This window comes from Sordaria macrospora, chromosome 1 (assembly GCF_033870435.1).
Source record: "Sordaria macrospora chromosome 1, complete sequence".
NCBI lineage: Eukaryota > Fungi > Ascomycota > Sordariomycetes > Sordariales > Sordariaceae > Sordaria > Sordaria macrospora.
The window spans coordinates 258,971-273,248 of record NC_089371.1 but is presented as its reverse complement, the minus strand read 5'-3'; the positions used below and the strand labels follow the sequence as shown (position 1 = coordinate 273,248).

Genomic DNA, 14,278 nt, shown 5'->3' with positions numbered 1-14,278 from the left:
GGCGGACTACCTGCTTGGCGAGCTTGCCGTGGAGCCAGATCCCCAGCCAACGCATTGCTGGCTGTGCAGCCACCTCGACTCCTCTGTGCGTAATGGTCGGGAAAGGCGCAGTTTGTCTCTTCCTGGAGAAAAACTGAATTTCGGTCTTGTCCGGGGAGAACTCAACAGCGTTGTCTACTCCCCACCGGACCATGGTTTCCGGCTCTCGTTGAGCCTTCTCAGCAACCTCTTCGTTCGAGGGGTATGTCGCCCTGTAGCAAAGGGACGGCATCCTCGATCGGCTCCATGAAGACCTCCGTGAGACTCGAAATTCTTTGGCGAGGAAGGCTGCCCGTGCAGCTGAAAGGGCTACTCGTGCTGCCAGGAGGGCTGCCGGTGCCGCTGAGAATGCTGCTGGTAGGGAAGAGAGTGAGAAGGAGTAAATTGTGGGTTGGAATTTTATGTTTTGTGGAGGTATTAGTGGCTTTCAAGATATCGATGTCAGAGTAAACTGTACGCGGGTGAATAGAGATTTTTGAAACCTGGCCATGCCTTCATTTCCCAAAGAAAGGCATATTGTCCGCTGATGAATGCCCTTTCGACCTTGAACCCACGTTGGCTGCGCGTGATTTTTAACCTAGCAGAGTGGGGAGCTGACAGATTTCCTGTAAGCCTCACCAACCGATAATAGAAAGCATCATTTTGCTAGGTTGGGGTGGTGGTGCCATGGTTGTGTGGATGAAGACATTAGGACTCATGCAATTGTTGTAATCTGTTAGGTGGTTAGTTCTGTCCACACTAAGTTCTGGCGCTGATGCTAACACACACAGTAGCTCTCGTCACGAGCTCAGAATTTAAGCCTGTTCAAGGGCCAAAGCGGTACCAAGACTGTTATGAACGTGATACCGATCGGAAACTTTCCACATGCCTGGCCTCGACAGCGAAAGCGCAAACAGCAGAACATCACAAAACATCGCCATCTTCTCGTCTTGCACCCGCACTGCTCGACCATCGTTCCACCATTTCACCACAAGCACAAACCGTCCTCTACAATGCAAACGAAGCGCGCGTTTATCCTTTTGGCAGCGAGAAACCAACGATCCGTGTCTTTCGCAACGTTGGACGGATACCGGCCATGTGGACAAAGGACATCCCGTCGTCATGGGCACCGCCACCAGTATAGCAAAGCATCGAACAATGATTCCGCAGATAACACGCCCTGGATGTGCCCTATCCAAGGGCAATAGAAATAATGATGTTACAGGGTTTGTTGTTACACATTACGCGCCAGAGAAGACCGGTCTGTCGCAACCTGACCACGGAGATGTCTTCCATCCTGTATAGGTCAGATCAGAGACCCTACCAACCCAATTACCAGTCATATACACTCAAGAGCATTGGAGGCGGAGCCACAGGCCTCAACTATTCCTCAAACTCATCCATCGAGTCATCCGAGAAGCCAAATACTCGATGAGCCTGCGCGAAAGCCCCGACCGAACCTCTAGCAATAAACAGACAAGGCAACGGAGTACCCGCCTCCAAATAATTCCCGCACGAGATGCACCTACATGTTCTTCTTCACTGCACGCTTGCCTTTCTGTGTGGCACCTCCGCCGCCGCCGTATACCCGGAATACGAGCCACGAGAATTCCCCCTCGTGAATTCCACGCGTGTCGTCGATGACACGACGATCTACTTCCCCGGTCCCGTCGACCTTCGAAGACGAGTCCGCTCCGCACCTACCAGTGTCAATCTGATAGGACCATCCTTCCCAAAAACCACAGATATCTCTGCAGAAAACATCACCAGTGGTACAACTGAGGACAACTGCCACGAGGGTTCTGTCAACAACATTTTGAGCAGAACGGGACAACAGGAGAAGAGCAGAGAAGGTACGCCTCCAAGCAAAGGGAGCCCCAACAAAGATCAACGAGCAGCGGATGCACACGCAATTAAACCACTAATCCCGTTCGGTGTTGCCTGCGTCCTTATTCTCTCGTTCATGAATGGAATATTCCTGTGGTCCTTCAGGAGAGCACGTAGAAAGGAGGAAGAAGCGAACAACAATGGAATTGGACAGGTCGGAAAGATTTGAGGGGTTGAAATGGCTGGCGGAGAATTCCTATCACTGTTATTACATGTTCAGGGTTGATCAGGGAAATGAGATGGGAGTTGCAAATTCATACATCTCCTACTTGTTTTTCTAGCTGCATACAAAGCTGGAGATTGACCAGATGACGCCAAATGCTAATCTGGTCCCCTTGCTAGAGTCACGAATGAATTTCCCTAGTACACCGCTCCCGACAGAGCAAGGGCAAACTCCCTTCAGCCAGCGTTTCTCCAGCATAATACCCGACAAGGAAGCGATCAAGAGACGGGATAATAACACCAAGGACGACGAGAAGTCATGCTGGTGTCATTGCCAGTGTTCAACAACGGAGACCCCGAAGAAGGAGGAAGAGAAGAAGAAGCTGTCGGGAGGTGCAATTGCAGAATCGTGCTTGGGTCAGTGGCGGGAGCTGCATTTGTGTGGTTTTGGGTCTGTGTGGGCTGCCTGAGGTTACTTAATTGGGCATGTGACTAGTAGACGGGATCGACTAAGCTATCTGTAGGTCTAGCAAGATATTACCTCAGAGAGGGACTCAAAGCTCACAGGCAGTGGATCAGGCTTCCTTTTAACGGAAAACTGCCAGTGTTGGATCAAATGTGTTCATTAACTCAGAATTGATGGAGAACCGCTCATTCTTTTCACCTTTGCATCTCGCTTTAGTATCTGGTCAGATTCGCATGATCGGACCGTTGGAAACTTGTGGTTTTCTCCCGGCCTTACATTCTCGGTTTTAAAGTCGGCTTCACCAGACACCTACAAGCCGACCACCCGGTGGTGTGCATCATGAACGCTTCGGGATTCAGGCTTGATAGAACTTTTCCGATTCTTACAAGCTCAATGCCCTAATAATGCTTCTGATTCATGAATCATGAAGGGACATATCTGTGGTTATAAAGCGCACAGCTTCCGCGGTTCCAGGAACGGAGTTTGGTCACAAAGGAATCCACAAGCGGCAGAACCAAGCCACTCCAGCCCTTCTTATCCTCCTGGAGCTTTTCAACAAGTAGCGACCTTTTAAAACCCAAATGGTCTGCCAAATACCAGTTTGAGCAGATCACAGACTCAGCACAGAAACAGCCGTCCTCCATTCCCAACACTAAAATGTATCTTCAACTCCTCCTTCGGCTCTTACTGGCCGCCCTCTTCGGCACCTCGACTGCATCCGCCCTTCCGAACCAAGAACCGAAATCTCGAGAGGTCACGAGCCCTACGCACGTCAGGTCAGACACTCAGACAAGTCCCGCAAGCACGCCGATCTACCACCGCAGCCTAGAAAGGCCAGCACAACCATCTCTCAACGACGAAAGTGAGGAGAGCGCCCAAGGAACGCATTTCGCATACATCGCGGACGGCATGAAAATGAAGATCAAGGCCAGGAATATGGATAACACGGAAGAATATGGACGCATTTACAAGCGGGAGACAAAGGGCGTAGCTCTCATTGCCGTTGGTGTTGTCCTTGGGGTTGGTTTTCTGTGCGCCGTCGGCCTGTGGTTGCACTACAGGCACCGTTAAAGCAGAGTGAGAAATGCTTGGTGGGGGTGGGTCGTGATCGAATTCAATGGGGATGGTCCGCAGGACGGCTCCGGGGAAGTTATGGGGAAGGGAAATTTTGGTTTTAGTTTCGGCGAACGAGGAGGGAGTAAATGCGGATTGGGGAATTGGGGAAGGAAAGGATTATGTAATTAATTCGCGAGTAGTGTGCTCCTAGGAGAATGGTGCACATGCTTCGGGTTTGGCGAAGCTAGTCTCAAAGGTCTCATTAAGACATGAGATGTAATGGTACGGAGTGAATGCCATGAGATTCATCAACTACCGGTGAGAAGACAACGTGCTGTGAACATTGGAAGACGGGATGCCAGCGGGGCTCCACTATCCAATACGAACTAGCGCCATACGGTGAGTGGCCAATCATAATTCGCTTGCCGTCCCGATGCGGCAATACCCCGCCATTAGCGCCAGACTGGTCCCATGCTTGCCCCTGCCCGCCATCGTTGATATTGATTTCGTCTTCGCCCGTCGCCAGCATTGTTTCCATTCCGGATTTCACAACCCCAACATCCAGATTCACCACACCGCACTTGGCCTTCCAGCTCGCTGTTTCCTTCTCTTTGCTGTGCCAGAACACGTCTTCATCTGCGTGTGTCTTTCCTTGCTTCACACAGGTATCGACTTCCTCTGCTGGAGCCGCTGCCGTCACTCCTCTCCTGCACCGTATGAACCAGCCCAGGAGCCCGAGTAATGAAGCTCCGCGAGCCGCCTGTTCTTTTCTCTTCTACTCTGTTCTGTTCATAAGACTTACGGCTATGGTCTCCAAGCCCAACAGGGCGGTTGGTCGCCAATGAAAAATGGAGAAACAAGCCGGGCAGGATGAGTGAACAGCGAACGCCTGCAAGGGAGCCAAAAGCTGAGCGAGACGAGCGGTTTTGTCTGTTCGGCAACCCATGCGCTAGTCATCTCCGAAAAGAAGACCAGCGTTTACCTCGGCGGGTAACCCAAATTATCGGCCTTGCTGTCCAACGTCTACGCACTGGACTGTGAAGGATCAATCAGGGTCAAGGTATAAGAAAAGGGGAACCCGAGGACTGACTTACCTTGCCCGCTTGGGCCTTTTGTACCATAATTGATTGCTGCAATACAATCGAAAAATAAGCACAGCAGTGATCCATCTCCAAAACGCCCAACATGAAACCGACACAAATCCTCCTTCGCTTTGCCATCACCATCCTCTTTGGTGTTTCCGCCGTATTTGCCCTTCCTGAGGGGAAGGCAGGCCTGCGAAGTGCCGCTGTTTTGTCAAACAGGGCCGACTCAGCCAACGGCGTTCGGCAATCGAGACGCAAACCCTTTACGCCGCCCGACAATGCATTATTCGCCGACAGGGAGGAAGACCACACAGTTGCGCAATTACCAAAACGGGAAGGGACACAAGGTACGGACTTTGAGAACATACTGGGACGCGGCAGGACGGGTGAGAAGGGAGACGCATTTGGAGTAATTGGGCGCCGAGGGCCGGAGGGTTCTGATAGAACCTTCGCGATTATTGGGGGAACTATAGGGGGTGTCATCTTTCTAATTGGTAGCTGGATCAGTTTCCTCAGGTGCAGAGGATCAGTCATTGGCGGCAAGGCTTGACGGCACCGCTTGGAGGTACTTCGACACCGCTGCTGCCTGTCATGCCCTAGAATGATTGCGAAAGAAACATTGGCTGATGAACAATGTTCGTGCAGTTACAACGGAACTTCTCCCAACTTCCACGAGTACGTCTTCCGGTTCGCACCAGAACCTACGAGAAATTTCCCCACGCAGGATGGGAAAGAATACAAGTGAGATCTTCGTAAGGGAGCAACATATTGAAGGCGCGGAGCTGGGAAAAGCAGAAACTGAGGCCGAGAAGCACAAGAAGGATGTCGGGAAACCAGAATTCACTCAGCGTTGGAAACTTGACGCAGTGGATGGGATCTGGATATTCTCTCTAGCACTCTTCGGTTTAGGGCTTGCATCTGCACTCTACCACAAGGTGTTGTGGTGGGGTCTGTCCCACCTCCATTCACTGACATTGTCATGTGGGCCCACCAGCCCGCACCACCATGTATTTAGCCCTCCACATTTTCTTTTCCTTTCTTGTCTTCCTAGTTTAACACAATCAACACACTTCTTGTGCCCACAAACCCCAAGACAAGGTCATCAGACCGTGGCGGTGGAAACGTGAAGAGAAGAAGGTCGCAAGTTCTGGCGGACTACCACTGAGCAATGGAGCTGCGGCGGCAGCACGTTGATGGATGCTTGAATTGCCTCTGCTAAGAATCATAAGCATTGGGAGCTTTTCTAGAGAAGTGTTTCAGTATCTCTCGGCAATTTTCTGTCAGTCAACCTGTCTATGTCAGGCTCAACTGTTGGAAAACTACTTTGGTTATTGGTGTAATCCTGTCTTTTCTGCCGAGCCAGCCTTGTTTTGCATGCTTAGCCTCTAGTAGATACCCTAGAAAGGCAGGAGTTCTATGTACGTTCGAGACTTCTAATGTGACCGTTTTAACCTGTTCTCTTAACTCTATAGCCCCTAAGGATACTCTGGTATTCCTAATTGGCCTGCATATCTCACAGCACAGTGGCTTTGAGATTTTTCTTGAAAGGTGAAAATGGTCGACTGTTGGGAAAGATGGGGCCCAGCGTCCGATAAGGACAGACGATAAGGCAGTCAACCAATCATAATCTGCATGCTTTCCCGATGCGGATATACCCCGCCATCAGCGCGCAGCTTTCCAAGGCTGCCCCTGCCACGCACTGCTAACATCAACTTGCATTTCTCCCTTCCGTTGATGAGTTTTTGCGCCGCTGCTACCATTGTTCTCACAACGCTCCATTTCCAACCGGCAAGACAGTCTGCACATTTTTACAGGACCCTGAAGATGGCCATGAAAGGACAGGTAGAACAAAGACCTCACGAACTAGGGAAACGAATAACGAGCATCCTTTGAAAGCCAGTCGGCGCCGTGCAAGGAGACGGGAGGAGGCCTTGCGGGAGGAGGAGAGCGAGAGCGAGAGCGGAGAGGAGTGATTTTGTCCTTTCTTTTATCTTTTCCTTTGTTCTACAGGTCCCGTCATATACTGGCGGCTCGCTCACTGGGCGATTCGATTATAAGTGTTGGGCCGCGTTTACGCTATGGGCAACACATGATTTACACTGGCAATAGGCCTCGGTTTGCCCTCGGATTAAAAGGTTTGGTGGACAGTTAGGGCATTGCTCTTAATTTTGTATGCTAGAATCACCGGTGCGGCACGTCTCATGCCCTACGGGAGGCGGAAGTAGACGTTAAAAATAACAACAACAAAAAAAAAACCCACGAAGCAGCCTTCCTCAATTCGAGATGACGGCTCTTCAAGCACCAACATCCACAAAGCGCAACCGCGAACCCTGAGCAACACCACAAGTCCTAACGGCAATGATTGGGGGAATCCTCAAAATGGGCCTTTGGCTGAGCGAAAACTAACCGAAGATCAGAAGTCAGATTGGCTCTTGGTTGCGTTTTGGGTGTGGCGGCCGTGATGTTCATCTGCGCTTGCTGTGGGCGATGCTGTTTGGATCGCCTGATTTTCTGGTTCGGGAATGAAAAGCGGAAAGAGAAGGTGCGTGAGAGAATACGCAAGAGGATGGAAGTATCAGGACTCACTGTCGATATGGAAGGAGGAGTCTGGAAGAGTTTGTCGGCGTGGCGCAAGGCATCCAGATAATAGATCCGCTCCGGAAGCTTGGGCCGGGCTGGGCTGAGCCCCGTGAGGTTCCAATGGCATTGTTTTCCTTATTAACACTCTTCTGTCAGTCTGTCAGTCTGTTCCTCTCTTGATTTTTCAAGCATGTGTTTCCTTGCGGCATGCAGGAAATCTCGTGAAACGTTCTGGAGGGCGATCAACCAATTAGATGTCATTTCAGATCCCAAAGGGAAAATACCCCTCCATCAGCGCCCACCTTCATGGATATTCCGGGCCTGCCCCGCAGTCCCGTGTTCTGCTCGTTACTTTACCGCTTGTATTGAACATCCAGCGCCTCCTTCTCAACAATCGCAAATTCATCGCAGTCTAAGCATTTCTTTTCTACCAATATCCAATTGCTACGCCAGACGAAACATGTCAAAAACATCGAACGCCGAACGGCATGTTCACCCATACCTAGGTCGTTGCCAAGGGCAGGTTATATTCCGTCATGCAACCTACAGGCTCGTTGGCATCCCAGACGAAGAAAAGCGATTGCGACAAAGAATCGCAACAACGTCAACAGACCAACAGCCAAAGCCAGTAGCAGCCCCGCCTGAGGACGTGATACATCAGCGTTAACACCCCTTGGCTGGCTCAGTGCGGCGTCAAAAGCCTCGGTGACTTAAAAGGCGCTGTATCTCTCCCCCGTACGAAAGCTTCTCACTGGCTGACGGGAATTTCCTTGCCAGTACTATTCTCTACCGGCGACTCGGCGCGACCTAAGACCAGAAGTACACAATGCATCCCCAAGACATTCCTCCATTCACCCTTACGCTGCTTTTTGAAGTTGCTATTGGCAATGCATTCGTCGTTCCCACACCAGGAATACCTCCGTCAAGCCTTCCAGAGATCTCCAAGCAGAACACCGATGTAATCGACGAAAGCCAACCACCTGTGGCTGTCCCGACACCCACGGTCAACTACCCTGGTGGTGTCCCGGTTCGAGTCCGACATGGAACCACCCACCTTGCCGGTAGAAAGCAAGATGCTGCACGCAAGGAAGATAGCAGCAGACACGGTACGGACAACGAGAACACGCAGCAAGCCAAGGAGGAGAAGCATGGAGGCACGAGAATACACCGTCGAGATGTAGCAGGAATGGCAACGCCGGGATTTGCCATCCTCGTCGCATTTGCGATCCTCGTCGCATTTGCGGGTATTGCCTATTTTTGTTCACGTGGTTCACGATCGCCCAATGTATAACCAAGGGGGAGACTGCTGTTATTCGGTGAAAGGCAGTCCAATGATGGACACTTGGAGCGAAGGATAGCCTTTGAATAGACGGCATGTTAAACAGATAAAAGAAGGGAATGGAACTTGAAGGACGAGTGACACAATGCTAAAGAAGATCTTTATGCTAGGATGTACCGCCACGAAGAGAAGTTTACCGTTCAATGTTGTTGTTTCTGAAGTAGAAATAGGGCATCCTGGGTCAATCAACAAGATACGAACTCCCTGGATGGCTCATACCACCACGGAAAGAAGGTAAAGAAAAGAAAGTCATATAAAAGGCTCGTGCCTTCCACGTCCGAAAGCATTCGCTGTCTTATTTTCACCAAGGTTCTCCGCCAAACTATCGCATGAACCGAAGTATCCAGCTCCCCCCTGAAAAACCTTCTTCGTATCCCAACACCAAATCTTTTTGCAATGCATTCGCGACCTTTTCTCAACTTTACCCTTGCGCTGATCTTCCGAGCGTCCATCTCCAATGCTGTTACTCTTCCCAATCCAGAAGATACATCTAAACTAAAGATGATTTCAAGGATCCCTCGGCCGCCCAGTGCTAACAAAATGCGTCACGCTAGAACCAGCCACTACACACCTTCCACCTGTAGATGAGAAACCAGCCAGCATACCCCGAAGCGACACCAAAGATTACATCTACTGCAAAGATAAATTCCAACATGCTGAGGGATGTAATGGAGATTTCCATACAGTCCGGGATGTTGACGACGACTACTTTTATAATAATAATAAAAAGTAGTTATTTGTGTATGTGGCGAGGATTAATGCCAAAAAGGGACTTGAAAAACGTAAATATGACTACAATACACCTGAAAAAAAGGTATATGGAGGAACCCTGAGGTGGGGAAGTGTTTGGGCTCATGACCATTAGAGGTAGGTAGACTAGAACTAGCTGTTGATAGGTAGTGTACATGTAGTAGGTAATGTAAGCAGCGTTGGTGGTGGCGTGAGGTGATGATTTGGAACCAGTGTGACGATTGATCGTTTGTAGTGTAAGATATGGGCGGAGATAATGGTAGGTGTGGAAAGAAGACGGGGCTCGCTAAATGTCAGCATGGGTCTTAAATTGTAAAGAGACTAATAAGGGAGATCGTGGACAAGGCTGCCTCGTCCTCACTTGCTTATAGCCCATAGGTAGGTAGTTGGTAATGGAGATTCTTTGAGGGACAGCAGGGCAGGGCAGTAACGGGATCCCTTGCGCGCGACTCACAGTGAAGCAACTTGACGCCGTTCAACAAATGGATCGTTTCATGGTCGTTGAGGAACCAACAACTACAACCGTACCCTAGTAGGTGCTGTGTTTTATATATCGTTACCTCTAGTTTGTACTCTTCAAAATGAACCCATGTTTGTCCTCATTGCTCACCCCAGAACAGTAAATGCCTGTCGTCAACCTTAGCAGCCGCGGAGTATGGCCAATACTAGAGACCGGAAACAACAATGCTCAACAAGGAAAGTTCACCAGTTCAGCGGCAGGATCACACAACCCTTTCTTTCCGACACCGAGTCATGAAGGGGCCTGGCTTGAGAAACCTGGAAGGAGCAATTGGTTAGGACAAGTAGTAGAAACGCCCAGCCCCAATGGTAGAGAAGACCGCCACTTCTCCATTGTTTACCTACCAAGCCATTACCAAGTATTTCAGGACATTCGAAGATCTAGACCTCCAAAAGAGTCCTCGAAAGCCACCTCCACGATGAGGTCACAACTTCTCTTTTCCCTTCTTCCTTCCTCAATCGGCCTCTCCGCCGCCTCAGTCATCAAAGCGCCTCGAGACCCGAGCATTAACATTCTAACAACGCAGACCGCAAACCCCCTACGCGTACTGCCAGCTTTTTTTCAAGCGTACAGGCAGTAACCGCCACGGTGGACAGCACAGGTAAGACAGACACCTACGAAGGAAGTGAAGAAGGTGATAGACCATAGGAGGTCCCCTTCTCGGTTTCAAGAAAACGACAAGGCGGTCAGCCGCCGAGTGGAGAAGCCGGACAGCCACCAAGTGGAGGAACCGGAACAGGAGGCGAAACTGGGGCAGAGACAGGACCAGGGGGACAAGAAGGACATCAGCCGGATAAGCCCAAGCCCACGCACGACCAGCTCCCATCCGAGCCACCAAGCAAAAAGGGAGGTGTCGACGGAGGTGCCATCGCGGGAGGGACATTAGCTAGTGTTTTGGTTATCGCTGTGATCCTTATCTACTGTATAATCAAGGACAGAAAGGCTAGGATAGCGCACCAGGCGGAGAGTGACGAGGAGTATGAGATGAGGAGGCAGAGAAGGAGAGGCAGAAGGTGATTCAGTGTGGTAAAAACATGCAAGGACATTGAGTGGCTGGAAGGGAAGCAAGGACGCAAAGTGGAAGAAAACTACGTAGGCAAGACAAAGTATCGGCAGGAATAGACAAACAGGATGCTGGAAAGTAAAAGCCAGAAGGAAGGCAATGTTGAAATACAGACGCTGACAGAAGATTTCGAGAACATAGACATAAACCTAGTTGGACCAAGTCCTTCAGCGCTGAGTTTATCGAGGCCAAGAACCTCTGACGTCCATGAATATACCATCACCGTGAAGTCCGTTACGCCTGATACCATGCAGATCCGTCAAGACGATGTTCTTCGAGCGACGCAAGTTCCAACCCCAACGAACGATGGCACCACCAGCGCCGCAACGAATTCACTCCTGGCGAGAGCGATAACCGCGATAGCGACAAGCACAAAGCGACTCCCAGGCCCAATCCAAACCCAGCCCACCGACCCCATAAGCCCAGAAAAACCAAAGGAATCCGAAAAAGGGATGAAAAAGATTGCCAAAATCGCCGGTATCGTCGTGGCAGGTGGTCTCGTGCTCTTTTTTTCTGCGGGATGTTTCGTCTATTGGTGCTTGGACGAAGCTCGGAAGGAAGCAGTCAATGAGTTTTTCAGCGGTTGCTGCTGTTGTTCCAGTCCTGGCGGCGGCGGCGGACCAGGTGGCAACAGTTGTATTTACGGGTTTGGTTATTCTGGAGGGGAAGGCGATTGTTTGGATGGCTGTCTCGAGTGTTGCGCGGGGTTTTGCGAATGTTTTTGTGGTGGATTGTGTGGGGGTGTGGAGGGGATTGTAACTGCTAATTCTGGCGGTGTTGGGGCTTTATTGTTGATGATGTCGATTTTTCAGGTTCCTAGGTCGGGAGCGGGACTACGTGGTGGAGAGGACGTGTAGAGATTCATGGAGTTTGTCGATGTTGATTTGATGTTTGATTGAAGTGGCGAGGCATGGGAAATGGGTACCTTACGGGTGAAAGTGGTTGGACTGCTGTTAGTGTAACCGCCCCGTCACTGCTTCTTTTAGTGGAGGGTACTAACACAAACATCGATCTTCAAAACGCACCACAATCCTCTTTGCAAGGCTTGCCGAACACCAGTTTTGGTTGCCGGTATTTTATGAGGCACACGAGTCTCCTAGGGGTGGTTGAATGAGTCGGCAACAAAAAAATAAGGGGATTGTTGGATTTCCTAGTGCTGGATGGAAATTCTTTTTTCCTTCTTTTCGACCGTATAGAATTGTTAGCAATAGACTTTTTACACTTGCTAGATGGCATGATAAGCAATATGAACGACCAAATGGTCTTCTTCACGAAGGATGTACGAACAAACCAACCGCCCGTGAAGCATAGCACCGAGTTTGCTTGTAGCTGTTAGTTCTTCATAGCATGCCTTTATTGTTGAATGATACTTGCGTCCCGTCATTTTCTTGTGCGATCAAAGCGGTCCGTTGCTTCGAAGAAGCGGTTGGAGGTACAAGTAAGACGATTGCCCACTTCCCTTTCGCAATGAAGTTCATCAGTATTCCAACAAACAGAAACACCCATAGCCGTTGGTATTCGACAACATGCAACCACAGCTGTTCCAGTACCTGTTCCTCTCAACGATCCTCGGCCTGTCTGCCGCCTCCGTCGTCAAGGTCCCAGGCCCTCACGACCAACGGGCCATCAGCGATGATTTAAGCTCAAGTACACACACACTACCCACGGAATCTGGTTACGAGCCTACCAGTACATCCGATATCAGCAGCCAAGGTAAGAAAAACATGACAGTGAACAATGATGAACAGGGTAAACCACAAGGAGCCACCATTGTTCTTTAGAAAAGACAAGATGGTCAACCACCAGCAGGTGGAGGAGGCGGAGGAGGTGGACAAGGACAGCAGCCAGACGATGGAAGGCCGACGCATGATCCGCTCCCTATCTCACCGCCTACTGGGCACAAGACCAACATGGGTGCAGCCGTCGGGTACTCGTTACTGGGTCTGGCTGCTGTCGCCGTTGTAATCGGCTTTTGCCTTGGGCTCAGATGGAGGAGAAAACTTCGGAGGCGGGCTAGGGAGGAGTATGAGATGAGCAGGAGGATGAGGAGGGGTTACCGCCCCCGGGTGAGATTCGCGGCATGAGAGAAAGGGAGTTGAAGTGACCGTTGGAAAATGAAGAGGAAATCAGGAGCCGAGTTGATGGAGGCACCTTGATCAGTGATAGGAATAGCGCTAACGATGGGTTTGAGAGATAGTACCTGACCTTGGAATCGATGCGAGGAATGAATCGAACAAGCGTTTGCACGCACGATCGTTTGATGTCCCCGACTCCCCAAATAATTTCGTCGACGAGAAGTCGCACAACGTGATGATTGAAGTTCGAACCCTAACTCCAACTACCAAGCGCGCCGCCACCACATCCGCCCCCGTTCCGAAGCCAGCCTCGACGGGAAAACTTGGAAAGATCAAGAAAAAAGCACCCAAAGCTGGCAAATATGCTGCAATCATCATCGTCGTGGTCGTCATGGTCGGCATTGGTCTTTTCATGACATCCGTTATCCGCGGGGTGTGTTGCGGCGGTTGGGATGAGGAGAGGAAAGAGAGTTTCCGGGAGAGCGCTTCGTGTTCCAACCTCTTCAGTACCAGGTGCTGTACCTTTTGTGCTTTGGGATGTTTTTCGGGTGTCGCTGAATGTGTCAAAGGGTTGGTGGAGAGTATCATTTATTGTTTCGGTTCTCTCCTTGAGTGCTGTTGTAGCTGAGTGTTGCTGATTGTGTGAGCAATACAAGGAGGCCGAGATGGGATTGAAGCAAGGAGGAGGGTTGGCCTTGCTGCGTTAGGTGACAATGGGTGCGTATGGTGAGAGGGTTTGAGAGGAGGGGTCGAGGGGCAATTCGGGCGTAGCTGTTAGTGCTAGGGCGCTGTTGCAACTAATTGTAGTGCGTGTCACTAACGCAGTTGTCGAATCTCTGAAAGCGCGGTGATGGTGAGGTTTATCATCAGCTTGATCTTTTGATCTAGGCTTCAGGCTTTTCCTCATTCTATAGAAGACACCACATGGTTTCTCGAGCCATAAATTATCACTTTATGGTGATATCGTGTGTGACAGCGAGCAGTGGGAGATGGAATGAATAGGTAGATGTCGTCGATCTTTGCGAGAGATGTCAAGATTGCGGGGCAGGGGGGGTCGTGGTTGCGGGCTCTACCGCGTTGATTGGTCAGAGAGCCGCCATCGTCGCTTATCGGCCACTTCCGACTCCATCTTCAACGACATGTCGTCGCTCCTTCCTCGTCTGGATCAATCTGGTGTCTTCATCTTCCCCATTTTCTGTTTGAAGACGGCCCATTCTTTTCCATGATTCACCCTCATTCTCATAAGTTACCGGTTCGTACAAGAATACCCACAACGA

General features: G+C 50.4%; 3 protein-coding genes across 3 annotated transcripts; all 3 read left to right on the top strand.

The window, feature by feature from the left end:
- Positions 1 to 3,190: 3,190 nt before the first annotated feature.
- SMAC4_09566 (uncharacterized protein) lies at positions 3,191 to 3,604 on the top strand (the record flags this gene model as incomplete). The annotated part of the gene is made up of 1 exon (XM_003343422.1): positions 3,191 to 3,604. One exon carries the CDS (start codon positions 3,191 to 3,193, stop codon positions 3,602 to 3,604), a length of 414 nt encoding a protein of 137 aa, XP_003343470.1.
- Positions 3,605 to 8,080: 4,476 nt separating this feature from the next.
- On the top strand, positions 8,081 to 8,545 carry SMAC4_09565 (uncharacterized protein; the record flags this gene model as incomplete). The annotated part of the gene is made up of 1 exon (XM_003343421.1): positions 8,081 to 8,545. One exon carries the CDS (start codon positions 8,081 to 8,083, stop codon positions 8,543 to 8,545), a length of 465 nt encoding a protein of 154 aa, XP_003343469.1.
- A 3,907-nt stretch (positions 8,546 to 12,452) lies between these two features.
- On the top strand, positions 12,453 to 13,010 carry SMAC4_09564 (uncharacterized protein; the record flags this gene model as incomplete). Its single annotated transcript, XM_003343420.1, has 2 exons — positions 12,453 to 12,639; positions 12,736 to 13,010. 2 exons carry the CDS (start codon positions 12,453 to 12,455, stop codon positions 13,008 to 13,010), a joined length of 462 nt encoding a protein of 153 aa, XP_003343468.1.
- Between the last annotated feature and the right edge of the window lie 1,268 nt (positions 13,011 to 14,278).